Source organism: Suncus etruscus, chromosome 6, assembly GCF_024139225.1.
Source record: "Suncus etruscus isolate mSunEtr1 chromosome 6, mSunEtr1.pri.cur, whole genome shotgun sequence".
Lineage (NCBI taxonomy): Eukaryota > Metazoa > Chordata > Mammalia > Eulipotyphla > Soricidae > Suncus > Suncus etruscus.
This window is the reverse complement of record NC_064853.1, coordinates 25,516,235-25,532,573: the sequence shown is the minus strand read 5'-3', so window position 1 is coordinate 25,532,573 and position 16,339 is coordinate 25,516,235. Positions and strand designations below refer to the sequence as shown.

General features: G+C 42.7%; 1 protein-coding gene across 1 annotated transcript in view; it reads left to right on the top strand.

Moving 5' to 3' along the window:
• ZYG11B (zyg-11 family member B, cell cycle regulator) overlaps nucleotides 1–16,339 on the top strand; it is a 57,372-nt gene that overhangs the window by 19,256 nt on the left and 21,777 nt on the right. The window contains exons 3-5 of the mRNA XM_049775170.1: nucleotides 4,236–4,990; nucleotides 12,678–12,818; nucleotides 14,065–14,241. Of these exons, the coding sequence (XP_049631127.1) occupies nucleotides 4,236–4,990; nucleotides 12,678–12,818; nucleotides 14,065–14,241 (1,073 nt within the window). The remainder of the gene's footprint in view (nucleotides 1–4,235; nucleotides 4,991–12,677; nucleotides 12,819–14,064; nucleotides 14,242–16,339) is intronic.

The window sequence follows — 16,339 nt, the reverse complement described above, 5'->3', positions numbered from 1 at the left end:
CCAAAGGTGGTTGGTTCGAATCCTGGTGTCCCATATGGTCCCCCATGCCTGCCGGGAGCTGTTTCTGAGCAGACAGCCAGGAGTAACCCCTGAGCAACGCCGGGTGTGGCCCAAAAACCAAAAAAAAAAAAAAAAAGAGAGAAAAAATGTGAGTTGGGAAATGTAGCTGTTCATGTGTCCTAGAAGTCAAGGAGGAAAGATAAGATATTAGTGCGTGGGGCCGGTGAGGTGGCGCTAGAGGTAAGGTGTCTGCTTTGCAAGTGCTAGCCAAGGAAGGACCACGGTTCAATCTCCCGGCGTCCCATATGGTTCCCCCAAACCAGGGGCAATTTCTGAGCACTTAGCCAGGAGTAACCCCTGAGCATCAAACGGGTGTGGCCCAAAAAACCAAAAGAAAAAAAAAGATATTAGTGCATATCAGCAATATTTGCTACAATTTTTGTTGTTGTTTTTGTTTTTGGGTCATACCTGGCAGCACTCGTGTTACTCCTGGCTCTACGCTCAGAAATGGCTCCTGGCAGGCTCGGGAGACCATATGGGATGCCAGTATTTGAACCAACATCCTTCTGCATGCAAGGCAAACACCTTGCCTTCATGCTATCTCTCTGGCCTCAGTTTTGGTTTTTCTACTTGTTAGCACTATGGTTTTGGAAAGCTACATTTTTGAATCCTAGTTTATCATTGACTTATAGATAAAATATCCTTACCCCACTAACTTTTAATGCATAATAAAGTAAATATCTTGCTTCACACATAAAAAATGAAATGCCATTACTTGAAATTGCTTTTATTTTATATTTTTTGTTTTGGACTACAACCAGTGTCACTCAGGGGTTAGTCCTGGCTCTATGCTCAGAAATTGCTCCTGGCAATTTTCAGGGACCATTTGGATGCCAGGGATATCTAATGGTACTAAGGGTTACTTCTGGCTCTACACTCAGGAATTACTCCTATTGGGTTTTGGGGAACCATATGAATGCTAGGGATTAAACTCTAGCCGACCACATGCAAGGCAAATTACTTCTTTAGTACTACTATATTTCCATATATCCCACATGAGAAAAAACTCATTATCTCTCCCTTCCTGATAAACTTCACTTTACATGTCCATGTCCATTTACATGTCCATTATATGTCCATTTATGTGGAAGCAAATTACATGACTTCATTTTATCTCATTGCCAAATAGTATTCCATTGTGTGTGTGTGTGTGTGTGTGTGTATATATATATATATACACACACACACACACACACACCATAGTTTATTTTTCTTTTTTGTTTTTGGGCCATATCTGGTAGCATTCAAAGGTTACTCCTGGCTCTGCACTCAGGAATGACTCCTGGTAGGCTCAGGGAACCATATAAGATGCTGGAGATCAGACCTGAGTCATCTGTGTGCAAGGCAAACATCCTACTCATTGTGCTATCACTCTGGGCCCTGTACCATAGGTTTTGTTGTTGTTGTTTTGGTTTTTGGGTCATACCCGGCAACACTTGGGTTACTCCTGGCTCTACACTCAGAAATCGCTCCTGGTAGGCTTGGGGGACCATATGGGATGCCGGGATTTGAACCACCGTCCTTCTGTATGCAAGGCAAACACCCTACCTCCATGCTATCTCTCCGGTCCTGTTTTTGTTTTTTTGGCTACATCCTATACCTGGCAGTGCTCAGAGGTTATGGGGTCACACCCTACTTACTGTTCTATGACTGGCTCTGTATCATAGTTTCTTGTTTGTTCGTTTGTTTGTTTTTGGGTCACACCTGGTAGTGTTCAAAGGTTACCCCTGGCTCTATGCTCAGGAATTATTCCTGACAGACTGGGGAACCCAACCATATGGGATGCCGGGATTGAAACCTGGTTGGTTACGTGCAAGGCAAATGCCCTATTCGCTGTGCTATTGCTTCGACCCCTGTACCATGGTTTCTTAATCCAGACTTCTATTCTTGGGCATTTAGTTATTTCCAGATTTTGGCTATTGGAAATAGTGCTGTATTGAACATAGAAATGCAGACATCTTTTCTGCATATTTTAAAGAGTCAAATTTCTGGGTCATGTAGACCTGGATTTCTTGAAAAATATTCTTATTGTTTTCCAAAAATAAACAACCAATGTTGTTGGGAGGGTGTGGGGCTGGAGTGATGATACAATGGGTTGTGTTTTTGCCTTCCTATGACTGACCCATATTCGTCCCCCAATATTCATAAAGGCCTTAAAGACTGCCAGGAGTAAATGCTGAGTGCAGAGCCAGGAGTAACATCTAAGCCTTGCAAGATGTGCAGCCCCACCCTCCCTCAAACCCCACCAGATTAAAAAACAAAAAAAAGATTGGGCATTTTCTTTTTTTTTTTGTTGTTGTTGTTGTTCGTTTTTTTTTTGGGGGGGGGGGCACACCCAGTGACGCTCAGAGGTTCCTCCTGGCTATGCGCTCAGAAATTTCTTCTGGTTTGAGGGACCCTATGGGATGCCAGGGGGTGGGATCGAACTACGGTCGGGTCCTAAGTTAGCACCGGCAAGGCAGATGCCTTACTGCTTGTGCCACCGCTCCTGCCCCCAGATTGGGCATTTTCACTGGCAGTGAGTGAAGATTCCTTCCCCCTTCACCTCTTGTATCCACTCCTACATTGTTTGTTTTTTTTCTTTTTTCCCCACCCCCCATATTGTTTTTGTATGTTTGTTTGTTTGGGGGAGGAGGTTTTGATCACATCTGGCAGTGCTTAGGATTCATACCTTACTATGTACTCAAAGTTCACTCCTAGTGGATTCAGGGATCATTTAGGATGCTGAGAATTGACTTCTGGCTGACTGTGAGCAAGGCAAATTTCCTACTCACTGTACTAACACATCATTCCCTCACACCAACATTGGTGATTGTTCTTTTTGATGAGTGCCAACCTCTCTGGTGTGAGATGATAGCTCATATACATTTCTCTGATTAGTGTGATCTAGAGCATTTCTTCATATGCCTTTTGGCCTTTAGTATGTATTCATTCTTTCAAAAATTTTTTTCATTTTTCACATTTTTTGATATAGCTGGAAGATATTTTTCTACCAGTGCTTTATATATCTTAGATATTGATTCTTTTATCATTGTTATTATAATTATTTACATTGTTATTGTTATTATTATTTGATTTGGGGCCATACCTGACAGTGCTCAGGGCTTACTCCTGACTCTGAATTCTGGAATTACTCCTGGAGGTGCTCAGGGGACCACATGGGATATCAGGGATTGAACCTGAATTAGCAGTATGCAAGACAAGCAACCTACCTGCTATATTATTGCTCCGGCTCTTGGAAATTAATTCCTTATCAGTTGAGTGATGTGTGGGTCATTTTCCTGGTCTGTGGGCTGTCTTTATACTCTGGTCATCATTTCCTTTGAGACGTAGAAGCTTAGTTTAATACAGTCGCATTTATCAATCTTTGCTTCCACTTCCTTGGTCAGTGGTGGCATATCCTTAAAAGTGTCTCTAGCTTCAATGTCTTGGAGAGTTCTACTTATGTTATCCTTTGTGTATTTTATGGATTTAGGTATGATTTTTTTTTTTGGGGTCACACCCGGCAGTGCTCAGGGGTTACTCCTGGCTCTATGCTCAGAAATCGCTCCTGGCAGGCTCGGGGGGACCATACGGGATGCCTAGATTTGAACCAATGACCTTCTGCATGAAAGGCAAACGCCTTACCTCCATGCTATCTCTCCGATCCCTCAGGTGTGATTTTTGAGAGGTTTTGTTCTGTTTTTTATTTTTTGGTTTTTGGTTTTCGGGTCACACCCAGATGTGCTCAAGGGTTCCTCCTGGCTGTACATTCAGAAATCGCTCCTGGCAGGCTTGGGGGATCATATGGGATGCTGGGATTCGAACCACAGTCCTGCATGCAAATCAAAACACCTTATCTCCATGCTATCTCTTCGCCCCGATTTTGAGGTTTTTAAGCCATTTATATTCAACTCTTGAGATTGCTTTTAAAATGTTAATGTGTGGGGCTGGAGAGATAGCACAGCTGTAGTGTATTTGTCTTGCATGCAGCTGATCCAGGATGGATGGCAGTTTGAATTCCAGCATCCCATATGGTCCCCTGGGCCTGCTAGGGATGATTTCTGAGCGAAGAGCCAGGAGTAATCCCTTAATCCCTGAGCACTGTGTGACCAAAATAAAAATGTGAATGTGATAAATTTTATTATTCTTTCACTTCTTTTGAAATTAACATGCTTCTTTTATTTCCCTCCCAGGTCTACTGAATGATGGAACTGTAGGTATTTTTAGGGGCAACCAGATGCGCTTAAAGCGAGCTTGCATTCGCAAAGCCAAAATCTCTGCTGTTGCTTTCCGGAAAGCCTTTTGCCATCACAAGTTAGTAGAACTGGACGCCACGGGGGTGAATGCTGACATCACGATTACAGACATCATTAGCGGGCTTGGGAGTAACAAATGGATCCAGCAAAATCTCCAGTGCTTAGTGCTGAACTCATTGACTCTCTCCCTTGAAGATCCTTATGAGCGGTGCTTCAGTCGGCTTTCTGGCCTCCGAGCATTAAGCATCACCAACGTTCTCTTTTACAACGAAGACCTGGCTGAAGTGGCTTCCCTGCCAAGATTGGAGAGCCTGGACATTTCTAACACCTCAGTCACAGACATCACTGCTCTGTTGGCATGTAAAGACCGACTCAAGTCCCTAACCATGCACCACTTGAAATGTTTAAAAATGACAACTACCCAGATCCTGGATGTTGTTCGGGAACTAAGACATCTGAATCATCTTGATATTTCGGATGACAAGCAGTTTACATCAGACATTGCTCTTCGCTTACTAGAACAAAAGGACATCCTCCCCAACCTTGTCTCCCTGGATGTTTCTGGGAGAAAGCATGTGACAGATAAAGCTGTTGAAGCCTTTATACAACAGCGGCCCAGCATGCAGTTTGTAGGTTTGCTCGCCACTGATGCTGGTTACTCTGAGTTTCTCACAGGCGAAGGACTTTTGAAGGTTAGATTTTAAAAATATATTATTTGGTCATGCGGACCAGTGTCTTGGGTATATAAGAACTCTATTAGGATAAACATCTGGGGGCCGGAGAGATAGCATGGAGATAAGGTGTTTGCCTTTCATGCAGAAGGTCATTGGTTCGAATCCCGGCGTCCCATATGGTCCCTCTTGCTTGCTAGATGCAATTTCTGAGCATGGAGCCAGGAGTAACCCCTGAGCACTGCTGTATGAGACCCAAAAAACAAACAAACAAAAGATAAACATCTGGCTGGTTCGATGGCAGTAGTTTATCAGAACTTACTAACGTTAGTATCACAAAAGTTGGTATATAAACCCCCTCCCCCCACTGCTCAATTTGACTGGCTTAAAAACAAAAGATAAATATCTAATGGGGCCAGAGTGATAGCATGGAGATAGGTCGTTTGCCTTTCATGCAGAAGGACGGTGGTTCGAATCCCAGCATCCCCTATGGTCCAGGAGCGATTTCTGATTATAGAGCCAGGACTAACCCCTGAATGCTGCAGGGTGTGACCCAAAAACCAAAACAAAAAAAAAAAGATAAATATCTAATAATGCATATGGCATGTTCAGGATATAGAACCTGTCCAGTGGAAAAGTCTTGCTTTTAGAGTAAGCGTCCTAAGTAAAATCTTTTTATTTGCTTTATGAGCTAGAGCAAGCTTACTATTTATTTTTAATTTTTTTTTTTTTTTGGTTTTTGGTTTTTGGGTCACACCCAGCGGTGCTCAGGGGTTTCTCCTGGCTGTCTGCTCAGAAATAGCTCCTGGCAGGCACAGGGGACCATATGGGACACCGGGATTTGAACCAACCACCTTTGGTCCTGGATCGGCTGCTTGCAAGGCAAAAGCGCTGTGCTATCTCTCCGGGCCCTATTTTTAAATTTGTAAAACATTCCTACCTTGCAGAATTTCTGTAATGATTAATAATGGCATGCTTATGTGATTAAATGACAAATTTAATTGCATGTCATCCATATCATATGGTAAGTCCTGGATCAATCATTAATTTTTATTATGATAATATTTATTTATTTGTTTTGGTGTTTGGACCATATCTGGCCGTGCCCAGGGCTTACTCCTGACTCCTTAGGAATGGTGATGCTAACGCGAATTATAGGTGGTGCTGGGAATGAAACTTAATATTGGCACCTTACCTATCCCCTCTACCTTCTCACTGGCTCCTCATATGATAATGTTTAGATATTTTGTTATTTTTGTTTTGTTTATTTTGGGGGCCATAACTGGCAATGCTCAGGGAATATTCCTGGCTTTGCACTCAGGAATCATTTCTAGTGGTTCTTGGGTGCCATACTGATGCCATGTGATTGAACTCAGGTCAGTTGCATGCAAGGGAAGTATCCATCTGGAGCCTGTTTAGATATTTTGAACTATTTAAGCATATTGGGTTTTTTTTCTTGATTTTTGGGTCACACCCTGCTGCACTCGGGTTACTCCTGGCTCTACGCTCAGAAATCGCTCCTGGCAGGCTCAGGGGACCATATGGTATGCCGGGATTCGAACCACTATCCTTCTGCATGCAAGGCAAATGCCTTACCTCCATGCTATCTCTTTGGCCCCTAAGCATATCATTTTAAGTATTTTTTTTGGTTATACCTGGTGGTACTTAGTGTTCACTCCTGCTTGGTATTTAGGGACCATGCAGATCCAGGGATTAAAGCCAGAACTTTTTTTTTTTTTTTTGGTTTTTGGGTCACACCCGGTGGCACTGAGAGGGGTTACTCCTGACTCTGTGCTCAGAAATCACTCCTGGCAGGCACGGGGGAACCATATGGGATTTGGGGAATTTGAACCACCATTCGTCGTGGATCGGCTACATGCAAGGCAAACACCCTACCTACCACTGTGCTGTCTTTCCGGTCCCTTAACCCAGGACCTTCATGAAAGTATGCATCTAGTTCTTTGAGCTTTAAGAGCTTCTCCCAGCTCTTGTTTTGTTTTGTTTTTGGTTTTTGGGCCACACCCGGCGGTGCTCAGGGGTTACTCCTGGCTGTCTGCTCAGAAATAGCTCCTGGCAGGCATGGGGGACCATATGGGACACCGGGATTCGAACCAACCACCTTTGGTCCTGGATTGGCTGCTTGCAAGGCAAACGCCGCTGTGCTATCTCTCCGGGCCCCTTCTCCCAGCTCTTAAACATACTATTTCTATTTGATTATTTGAAAGAACCTAAGGATACTTATTAAAAATATTCCATGGGAACTCAAGCACTTCTGAAATGATTTTTATTGTAGAAATGGTTAAGTTTTGCCTTTCTTTGGGTTCTTTGACCTGATATTTGAATTCATTTCATCAAACGTTTATTGGACTTGGGAACACCTTGGGATTTAAAATGAAGAAGGCTGGGGCCGAAGCGATAGCACAGCGGCAGGGCATTTGCCTTGCACATGGCTGACCTTGGTTTGATTCCTGGATTCCCATATGGTCCTCGAGCCTGCCAGGAGCGTTTTCTGAGCGCAGAGCCAGGAGTAACCCCTGATTACTACTGGATGTGGCCCTCCAAAAAACACAACACAAAAAAAGAATTTTAAAAATAGAGATTACTGGACCTTGCCACCTATTCAGCTATATAAAAACAAACAAAAGGGTCAGAGTGATAGCACAGCAAGTAAATTGTTGACCTTGAACATGGCCTACCTACGTTTGATCCATGGCATCACGTATGGTCCCCTAAGCACTACTACAAATGACCCCCTGAGCGCAGATCCAGGAGTAACCCTGAGCACCATGGGTGATCTAAAAACAAACAAACAAAACTCTATACAAAATAATTTTATTTTAAAGTATTTGTTTTGCTACTGATTTGAAAACCAAAGTATAAGTCGTAGTAAGGGGGAAGAACTGAGATTACCTCACCTCCTTTTTAGTCTATCTTTTTTCTTTGTATGCCTGTTTTCTGTTTTGTTTTCACTGTATTAGAGTCAGGGATTGAACTGGGGTCAGCTGTCTATCAGGCATGTGCTTTTATCCACTGTACTACTTTTTTCTGACTCCCAACGCAAACATCTTAACCTCTATGGTCTCTGATTTCTAAAATTTTGGGGAGCCACACCCAGCTGCTCTCAAGGGTTATTTCTGGCTCTGCGCTCAGAAATCACTTCTGGCAGGCTTGGGGTGCCATATGGAATGTTGGGAATCAAACTCGGGTTGGCTGCATGCAAAACAAAGGCTCTACCCTCTGCTACCTCTCTGGCCCCTGATTCCTAAGATTTTTTATTCAGACTAGAATTGTTACTGGAAATTAAGAGTTTTACGGGGCTGGAGAGATAGCATGTAGGTAAGGCATTTGCCTTTCATGCAGAAAGATGTTGGTTTGAATCCCAGCATCCTATATGGTCCCTTGTGCCTGCCAGGGGCAATTTCTGAGCATAGAGCCAGGAGTAACCCCTGAGCGCTGCCGGGTGTGACCCAAAAACCAAAAACAAAAAAAATAAAATAAAATAAAATAAATTAGAGTTTTACAACGAACTACAATTATCAATATGCAGTCAAGAAACCTACAGTTTTTTGTTTGGTTTGTTGGGTTTTTTTTTTGTTTGTTTATTTTGTTTTTGGGTCACATCTGGCAGTATTCGGATTACTCCTGGCAGGCTTAGGATGCCAGGATTCAATCCACCGTCCATCCTGGATTGGTAGCATGCAAGGCAAATGCCATACCACTGTGCTATCTCTCTGGCCTCAGGAACCTACAGTTTTTAAAGCAGAGATGGACCAACACAGTGGGAAAAAGGAGAATGCAAATTAAGAGTGTGTCCAGGACCCCACAACAAAATTGTATCAAAAATTGAATTAAGCACAGAATACTGGGGCTGGAGATAGAGCTCAGTAATAGAGCATTTGTCTTACATGAGTGATACCCTGAGTTTGATCCTCAGCACAGCATACATACATAAATAGATGAAATAACTAGCATGAGAAAGTTCTGTGGAGAACCTAGCCACCATCTCTAGGAGATTTTCTTACATGGAACATGGAAGTAAAAGCTGACTTAAAAGCTAGAGTCCTCCCAGAATTCCTGCAGAAAACGTCACTGAAACCAGGCTGTCCCCTCAAGGAGAGGAATTTTGTTGTAGAATTATAAGCAGCTATAGCAGCAGAGATACAAGTTAGTGAACAGCTATGTGAAGCCCATTAGGGACAGATTTTTGCTGCAAATAACAGATTGAACCTGAGTTGGCCACATGGAAGACAAACATCCTATCCACTGTACTATTGTTCCAGCAACAAAGAGAGTAAATTTTTTGTTTGTTTGTTTTGCCACACCTGGCGGTGCTCAGGAACTGCTGGCTCTGTGCTCAGAAATTGCTCATGGCAGGCACAGGGTGGGGGGGGCATATGAATGCCTGGTTTCGAACCACCATCCAATCAGATTGGCTGCTTGCAAGGCAGACGCCCTATTGCTGTGCTTTCTCTCTGGCCCAAGATCTTTTTGATTTGTAAAGTTTCCCTCAAGTTGATTTTCTTTATAGTATGGTTATGGTACATATTAACTGTATTTTTTGCAAATACTGGATTTTTGTTTTTGTTTTGTTTTAGTTTTTGTTTTTGGGCCACACCCAGCGGTGCTCAGGGGTTACTCCTGGTTATCTGCTCAGAAATAGCTCCTGGCAGGCACGGGTGACCATATGGGACGCTGGGATTTGAACCAACCACCTTAGGTCCTGGATCAACTGCTTGCAAGGCAAACACTGCTGTGTTATCTCTCCGACCCCCAAATACTAGATTTTTAAGCTCCTTATATAATGTGTTCTTTTAAACCAACAAATATGTTAACAGCTAGCTTTTTCTTTCTGTGATGTTAATAATTATTGACTTGATATTCATGGTTACTTATTGTGAATTTCAGTGGTATTCTAATATTTGTTTATTAAAAAAGTTCTTTTATAAAAAAATATGTGAGAGGCTGGAGGAATAGTAGAGCAGAAAAGGCACTTGCCTTGCATATAGCTGACCTGAGTTCAATCCTCATATTCCCATATAGCACCTAAGTACCACCAGTACTCAGTATTCCTGAGTAGTACAGAGGGCCAAAACCCCAACACTACAAAAAGAAAGATATGAGTATCTTTAATGATATGAGTAACATGAGTTTATCCTATCATATATATGATATAACATGATTTAAAGATATGAGATATGCATTTAAGATAAATGTATTAATTAGAATAAAGAAATGTCTTTATTGAGGAACCACACCTGGTGGTGCTCAAGGTTTTTTCCTAGCTCTACACTCAGGCATCACTCCAGGTGGCCTCTAGGAACTATATGGGATGTTGGGGATCGAACCTGGGTCCGCTGCATGTAAGGCAAATGCTATACATGCTGTACTATTGCTCCAGCCCTTATGGGTAAATTCATAAATAGACTTAGGTTAAAATAGAAATTTTTTTTTTTTTGGTTTTTGGGTCTCACCCGGCAGTGCTCAGGAGTTACTCCTGGCTCCATGCTCAGAAGTCGCTCCTGGCGAGCACGGGGGACCATATGGGACGCCGGGATTCGAACCGATGACCTTTTGCATGAGAGGCAAACGCCTTACCTCCATGCTATCTCTCCGGCCCCAAAATAGAAATTTTTTATTTTTTGTTTTTGGGTCATACCCAGCAGCACTCGGGTTACTTCTGGCTATATACTCAAATCGCTCCTGGCTTGGGGGGGACCATATGGGACACTGGGGGATTGAACTGCGGTCAGTCCTAGGCTAGCGCAGGCAAGGCAGAGGCCTTACCACTTGCGCCACTGCTCTGGCCCTGAATTGATACATTTGATGACTATATGATGTTCTCTGTTGGTCATTCTAGTAGTATAATGATTATGATAATGTCTATAAAGGTTTTTTTTTTTTGTTTTTTTTTTTTTTTGGTTTTTGGTTTTTGGGTCTCACCGGGCAGTGCTCAGGGGTTACTCCTGGCTCCACGCTCAGAAGTCGCTCCTGGCAAGCATGAGGGACCATATGGGACGCCGGGATTCGAACCGATGACCTTCTGCATGAGAGGCAAACGCCTTACCTCCATGCTATCTCTCCGGCCCCTTGTTTTTTTTTTTAAAGTTTGTTTTTGGGCCACATCCACCAGTGCTCAGGGGTCACTCCTGGTGAGACTTTGGGGAACATGTGGGGTGCTAGAGCTCAAACCCTGGTCAGCTGTGCTCCAGGCAAATACAGTACCCCCTGTATTATCACTCTGATCCCTGAAAGAAGTGTTCTGATGGTTACCTGGTCAGTAGATCCTTTAAAGAAGAGTTAATTTGGGCTGGAGAGATAGCATGGAGGTAAGGCGTTTGCCTTTCATGCAGAAGGACGGTGGTTCGAATCCCGGCATCCCATATGGCCCCCAAGCCTGCTAGGAGCGATTTCTGAGCATAGAGCCAGGAATAACCCGAGTGCTGCCGGGTGTGACCCAAAAATCATAAAATAAATAAATAAATAAAATAAAGCAGAAAAGAGTAAAATAAATAAAAATGCAAGCATTTGGGGCTGGAGAGATAGCATGGAGGTAAGGCGTTTGCCTTTCATGCAGGAGGTCATCGGTTCGAATCCCGGCGTCCCATATGGTCCCCCGTGCCTGCCAGGAGCAATTTCTGAGCCTGGATCCAGGAATAACCCCTGAGCACTGCCGGGTGTGACCCAAAAAAAACTACAAAGAAAAAAAAAAAAAAGAAGAGTTAATTTAACTTGAGTTGGGAAAGGGAAAATAAAAATTTGGCAAAGAAAGAGGAAGATTTCATTTAAAAAGAAAATGATACTATATCTTGGGGAAAGTTGGGGATTTATTGTTGTTGTTGTTGGGGAAAGATGATCTGAAGAAAAAGCCAGTGTAGTTATAACTTTGTGATTTAGAAGGATTCAAGAAGCAGATAACAGCTAAAGTGATGGTGCGGGCAGTAAAATGCTTGCCTCACATCCTGCCAACTCATTTGAATCCCTGGCAGCACATATGGTCCTCAGAGCACAGCTGGGTGTGACCAGCTATCTACCTCCAGAAAAAGGGGCAGATGGGGGGACTGAGGAAATACTTGAGGGGTGGGTCGCATATTTTACATGTACCCAGCTGACTTCAATCCTAGCGTATGACCTGAGTGAACATTACTAGGGTGACCCTACTATGGACCCCCTGCTCAATTGGTGGTTGAATATCACTTGTAGTGAGAGTGGGCCCCTAAGTACTCCTTCAGAGGGTTCCCCCAAAAGAGAATATAAAAACCTGACCATATTGTGGGAATCTTACAGTGTTTTGAGATTTATTGTAGAGATAGTCTAGAAAGTTTTACCCTTAGATTTCTATTAGTTTCTAAGTTTACCTAACAACATGCCTCTTTAGGATGCGTGAACTTTCTTGAAATGATCTGGGTAGGTTTGAAGTTATACCCATCTGTTTCAAGTCTTAAAAAACTATCCTGGGTTCAATAGTACAGCATGTAAGGCATTTGCCTTACACATGGCTGGATTGAGTTGGATCCCAAGCATCCCATGTAGTCCCTTGAGCACCACCAGGTGTTATTCCTAAATGCAGAGCCAGGAATAACCTCTAAGCACCATGGGGTATGACCCAAAAAGCTATTCTGTAACCTAGATGCTAACTATACAAACAATCTTAAGATGAAGTTGAGGTTAGAAAAGATTTTAAAAGGTAATTTTCTTGGTATGTTTAAAGGTATCTGGAGAAGCCAATGAAGTTCAAATTGCAGAAGCGTTGAAGCGGTACAGTGAACGGGCATTCTTTGTCCGGGAAGCTCTTTTCCACCTTTTTAGCTTGACTCATGTGATGGAGAAAACAAAACCAGAAATTTTAAAGGTAAGAAACTGCATGTGAAGAATTCTACTTTATTTTTCTAGATGATTTTGTTTTTTTTTTTTTTTGGTTTTTGGGCCACACCCGTTTGACGCTCAGGGGTTACTCCTGGCTATGTGCTCAGAAATCGCCCCTGGCTTGGGGGGACCATATGGGACGCCGGGGGATCGAACCGCGGTCCTTCCTTGGCTAGCGCTTGCAAGGCAGACACCTTACCTCCAGCGCCACCTACCCGGCCCCTCTAGATGATTTTGTAAAGAAAATTGGTTTTAAAATCCCATTAATCTAGGGGCTGGAGAGATAGCGTGGAGGTAGGGTATTTGCCTTGCATGCAGAAGGACGGTGGTTTGAATCCTCATTCCCCTAAACCTGCCAGGAGCGATTTCTGAGCGTAGAGCCAGGAGTAGCCCTGAGCACTGCCGGTTGTGACCCCCCCCCCCCCAAAAAAATCCCATTAATCTTTGATTATTTTTTTCTGATGGGATTGGTGCTGTGTAATTTAAGTTATTAGTCATCTGAGAGAACGCAGTTAGTTATTGAAGTTTTATAGTAGTATATTATTGATATTAGAAAGTATTCTGGTATATATTTAGCTATCTGAAAACCATTTGACTACAACTAATTTTTTATCACCTGCAATAGTAGAAAATTGTTGGAATTCAGTAAGATACTTTTTCATGCCACTTAAGGCAGGGATTAGGGTTGTAGTTCACTAATAGTGTATATTCTTTTTCTTTTGGTTTTTGGGCTACACCCAGTAGCCCTCAACAGTTACTCCGGGCACTGCAATCAGAAATCACTCTTGGCAGGTTTGGGGAACCAAATGGGAAGCCAAGGATTGAACCCAGCTCGGCTGCATGCAAGGCAAATCCCCTACCCATTGGGCTATTGCTCTGGCCCTATAGTGTATATTCTTTGTATGAAACCCTGGATTTAATCTCAACTACCAAGATTCCAAACCGTAAACAACATTAAAAGGAAATTATTGTGGATGAACCAAGTTATATTTCTATGTAAATAGACTTTGTATTTATAATGCTAATTAAGAAAACTGTTTTTGGGCCAGAGAGATAGCATGGAGGGAGGGTGTTTGCTTCGAATGCAGAAGAATGGTGGTTCAAATTCCGGCATCCCATATGGTCCCCCGAGCCTTCCAGGAGCAGTTTCTGAGCATAGAGCCAGGAGTAACACCTGAGCGCCGCTGGGTATGACCCAAAAACCAAAAAAAAATTTCTGTTTTCTTTTTCAGCTTGTGGTTACTGGGATGAGAAATCATCCTATGAATTTGCCAGTGCAATTGGCTGCAAGTGCTTGTGTGTTTAATTTAACCAAGCAGGATCTTGCTGCTGGAATGCCTGTCAGACTCCTGGCAGATGTGACACATTTACTGCTCAAAGCCATGGAACATTTTCCTAATCATCAGCAGGTAAGTAAGGAATCCCCTTTCAAACAGGGGCCATAGAGATAGTACAGACTGTGAGACACTTTACTTAACCGGGACCAATCCTAGTTTGGGGACACTGCAATGGTCCTGAGCACAGAGCCAGGAGTAAGCTCTGAGCATCACTGGGTATGAGCATCTCTCCTACTATGGCATGAAAAACTAAAACCAAAAAAAAAAACAAAACAACCCCATTATTTGTTTTTGGTTTGGGAGCCACACCAAGTAGTGCTCTCGGGCTATTCCCAGCTTCATTTTGTTACTATTGCTTTAGTCTTTGTTTTGGGGCCATATCTGGTGGTGATTTGGGATTTCTCCTGGCATCTGCACTCAGCAATAACGCCTGGTGGACTTGAGATCATATAGTGCTGTGGACGTGTTTGCGTCCCTAAGCAAAACCTTCCTAGGGTTCGAGAACGTTTAAAGGGAAAAAGCGGGAAACACGAAGCGGACGAATAAGAAATATGACAATGAAATAAATGAGACCACACAAAATGCATTGTATGGGGACCCACGGATGAGAGACAAATTTTACTTTTCAGCCGATGACATTTTAAGCACAAGCTCTGGTATGCAAGGTGTCTCAGGGAAAACAGAGTAGGAGATCTTCCAGAGGAACAGTCCAATGGGACCAGGCCTAGAATCTACATATCAAATAACTACCCTGTAGGTGAGAAAGAGCCCTGCTAGTGGGCTGGGTGAAAAAGTGAAATGGAGGTGTTTTTGGGTAAGCAGAGAACAGGTTTTACAAGAAACCAGGAGGAGAGAGACAAAGATATTTATGATGTTTATATTTTATATAGTTGCCGGAAAATATATTTTTGGGGGGACGGAAATAATTGTTTACCATCATAGAGCTAGACTCAGAAAAACAAGCTGCTGGCGCCAGGTTATGCTTGAAGGTAAGAGTCACAAACTAGCCAGTGGGGAACTTTTGGCGGGCTTTCTTGGTACTGAAATTTCTTTGTCTGCAGGATAGCTAAGGCCGAATTTCTGTAGTGGCAAAAAAGACAAAATTCAAATAAAGAGAAAATGTAATGTCACAGCCATGTCAGAATTATAGCCAATAATCCATGCAAAGGGTCAATGATTGACTTCTCTAAACGGGCCTTTTGGCAGATAATTCTTGGGAGGAAGGCACTGCACCAGGAAGGCAAAAGCCACGTCTGTGCGTGCTTCCTTTTGCGGGTGGTGACAATACAGGATGCTGGAAATTGAATCTAGGTTGACCTTGTGCAAGACACGTGTCCTCCCACTGTACAGTCAATCCAGTCCCACCAGCTCCATTTTTAGAGGCTACTCCATCTGGTGCCAGGCATCAAATCTGGGCCTGCTTACATGCAGAGCTCAATGAGCTACTTCTATGGCTTCTATTTTCTTTTTCTTTTTCTTTTTTTATGGCTTCTGTGTTCTTAACTCTTAAAATTTAGCATTGAGTTCCTAAATTAGTAGAGGTTCAAGATAAGTAAAATTGAAAATCTAGACTGGAGAATGGATTGTAATTGTATGGACATTGAGGAATGTCTGTTATTGAGAGAAACTGCCAGATTAGATTAAATTTAGGCTTCTTTTTTCAGTTTTTTGAAGCTAGGTATATAGAAAACAAAGCAATATCACTAAAATGATTTCTAATAGAAACCTCTTTGCATAAGTCTATGATTTCCTCCTTCCAAACAAGATATATCCTGAGATCAAGAAAACTTTAGGTGAACCTGTAATGAATACCAAGGGAAAAAAGCTCATAGAATGTAAAATGAAGGAAATTCATGCAATAGAAAAGCAGTAGAGTTGTCAGGAGTTATTTCTAAGTACAGAGTTAGGAGTAACCTCTGAGCACTGTTGGGTATACCACCTTACACACACTTAAACACACACACAAACATGTGTTTCAAAAAAAGGGGCCTGAGATAATAGACTGAGCATATGTAAATCATGTCAAGAGGCCTAAGTTCAAACCCTGGCACTCTATGTGGCTGCCTGGGCACCGATGGGAATTATCTTCAAACGGAACTAGGTATAGTCCCCAAGTACTATTAAGTATAGTACTTGAAAGACATACTTTTCCCCCTGAAAGATGCAACAG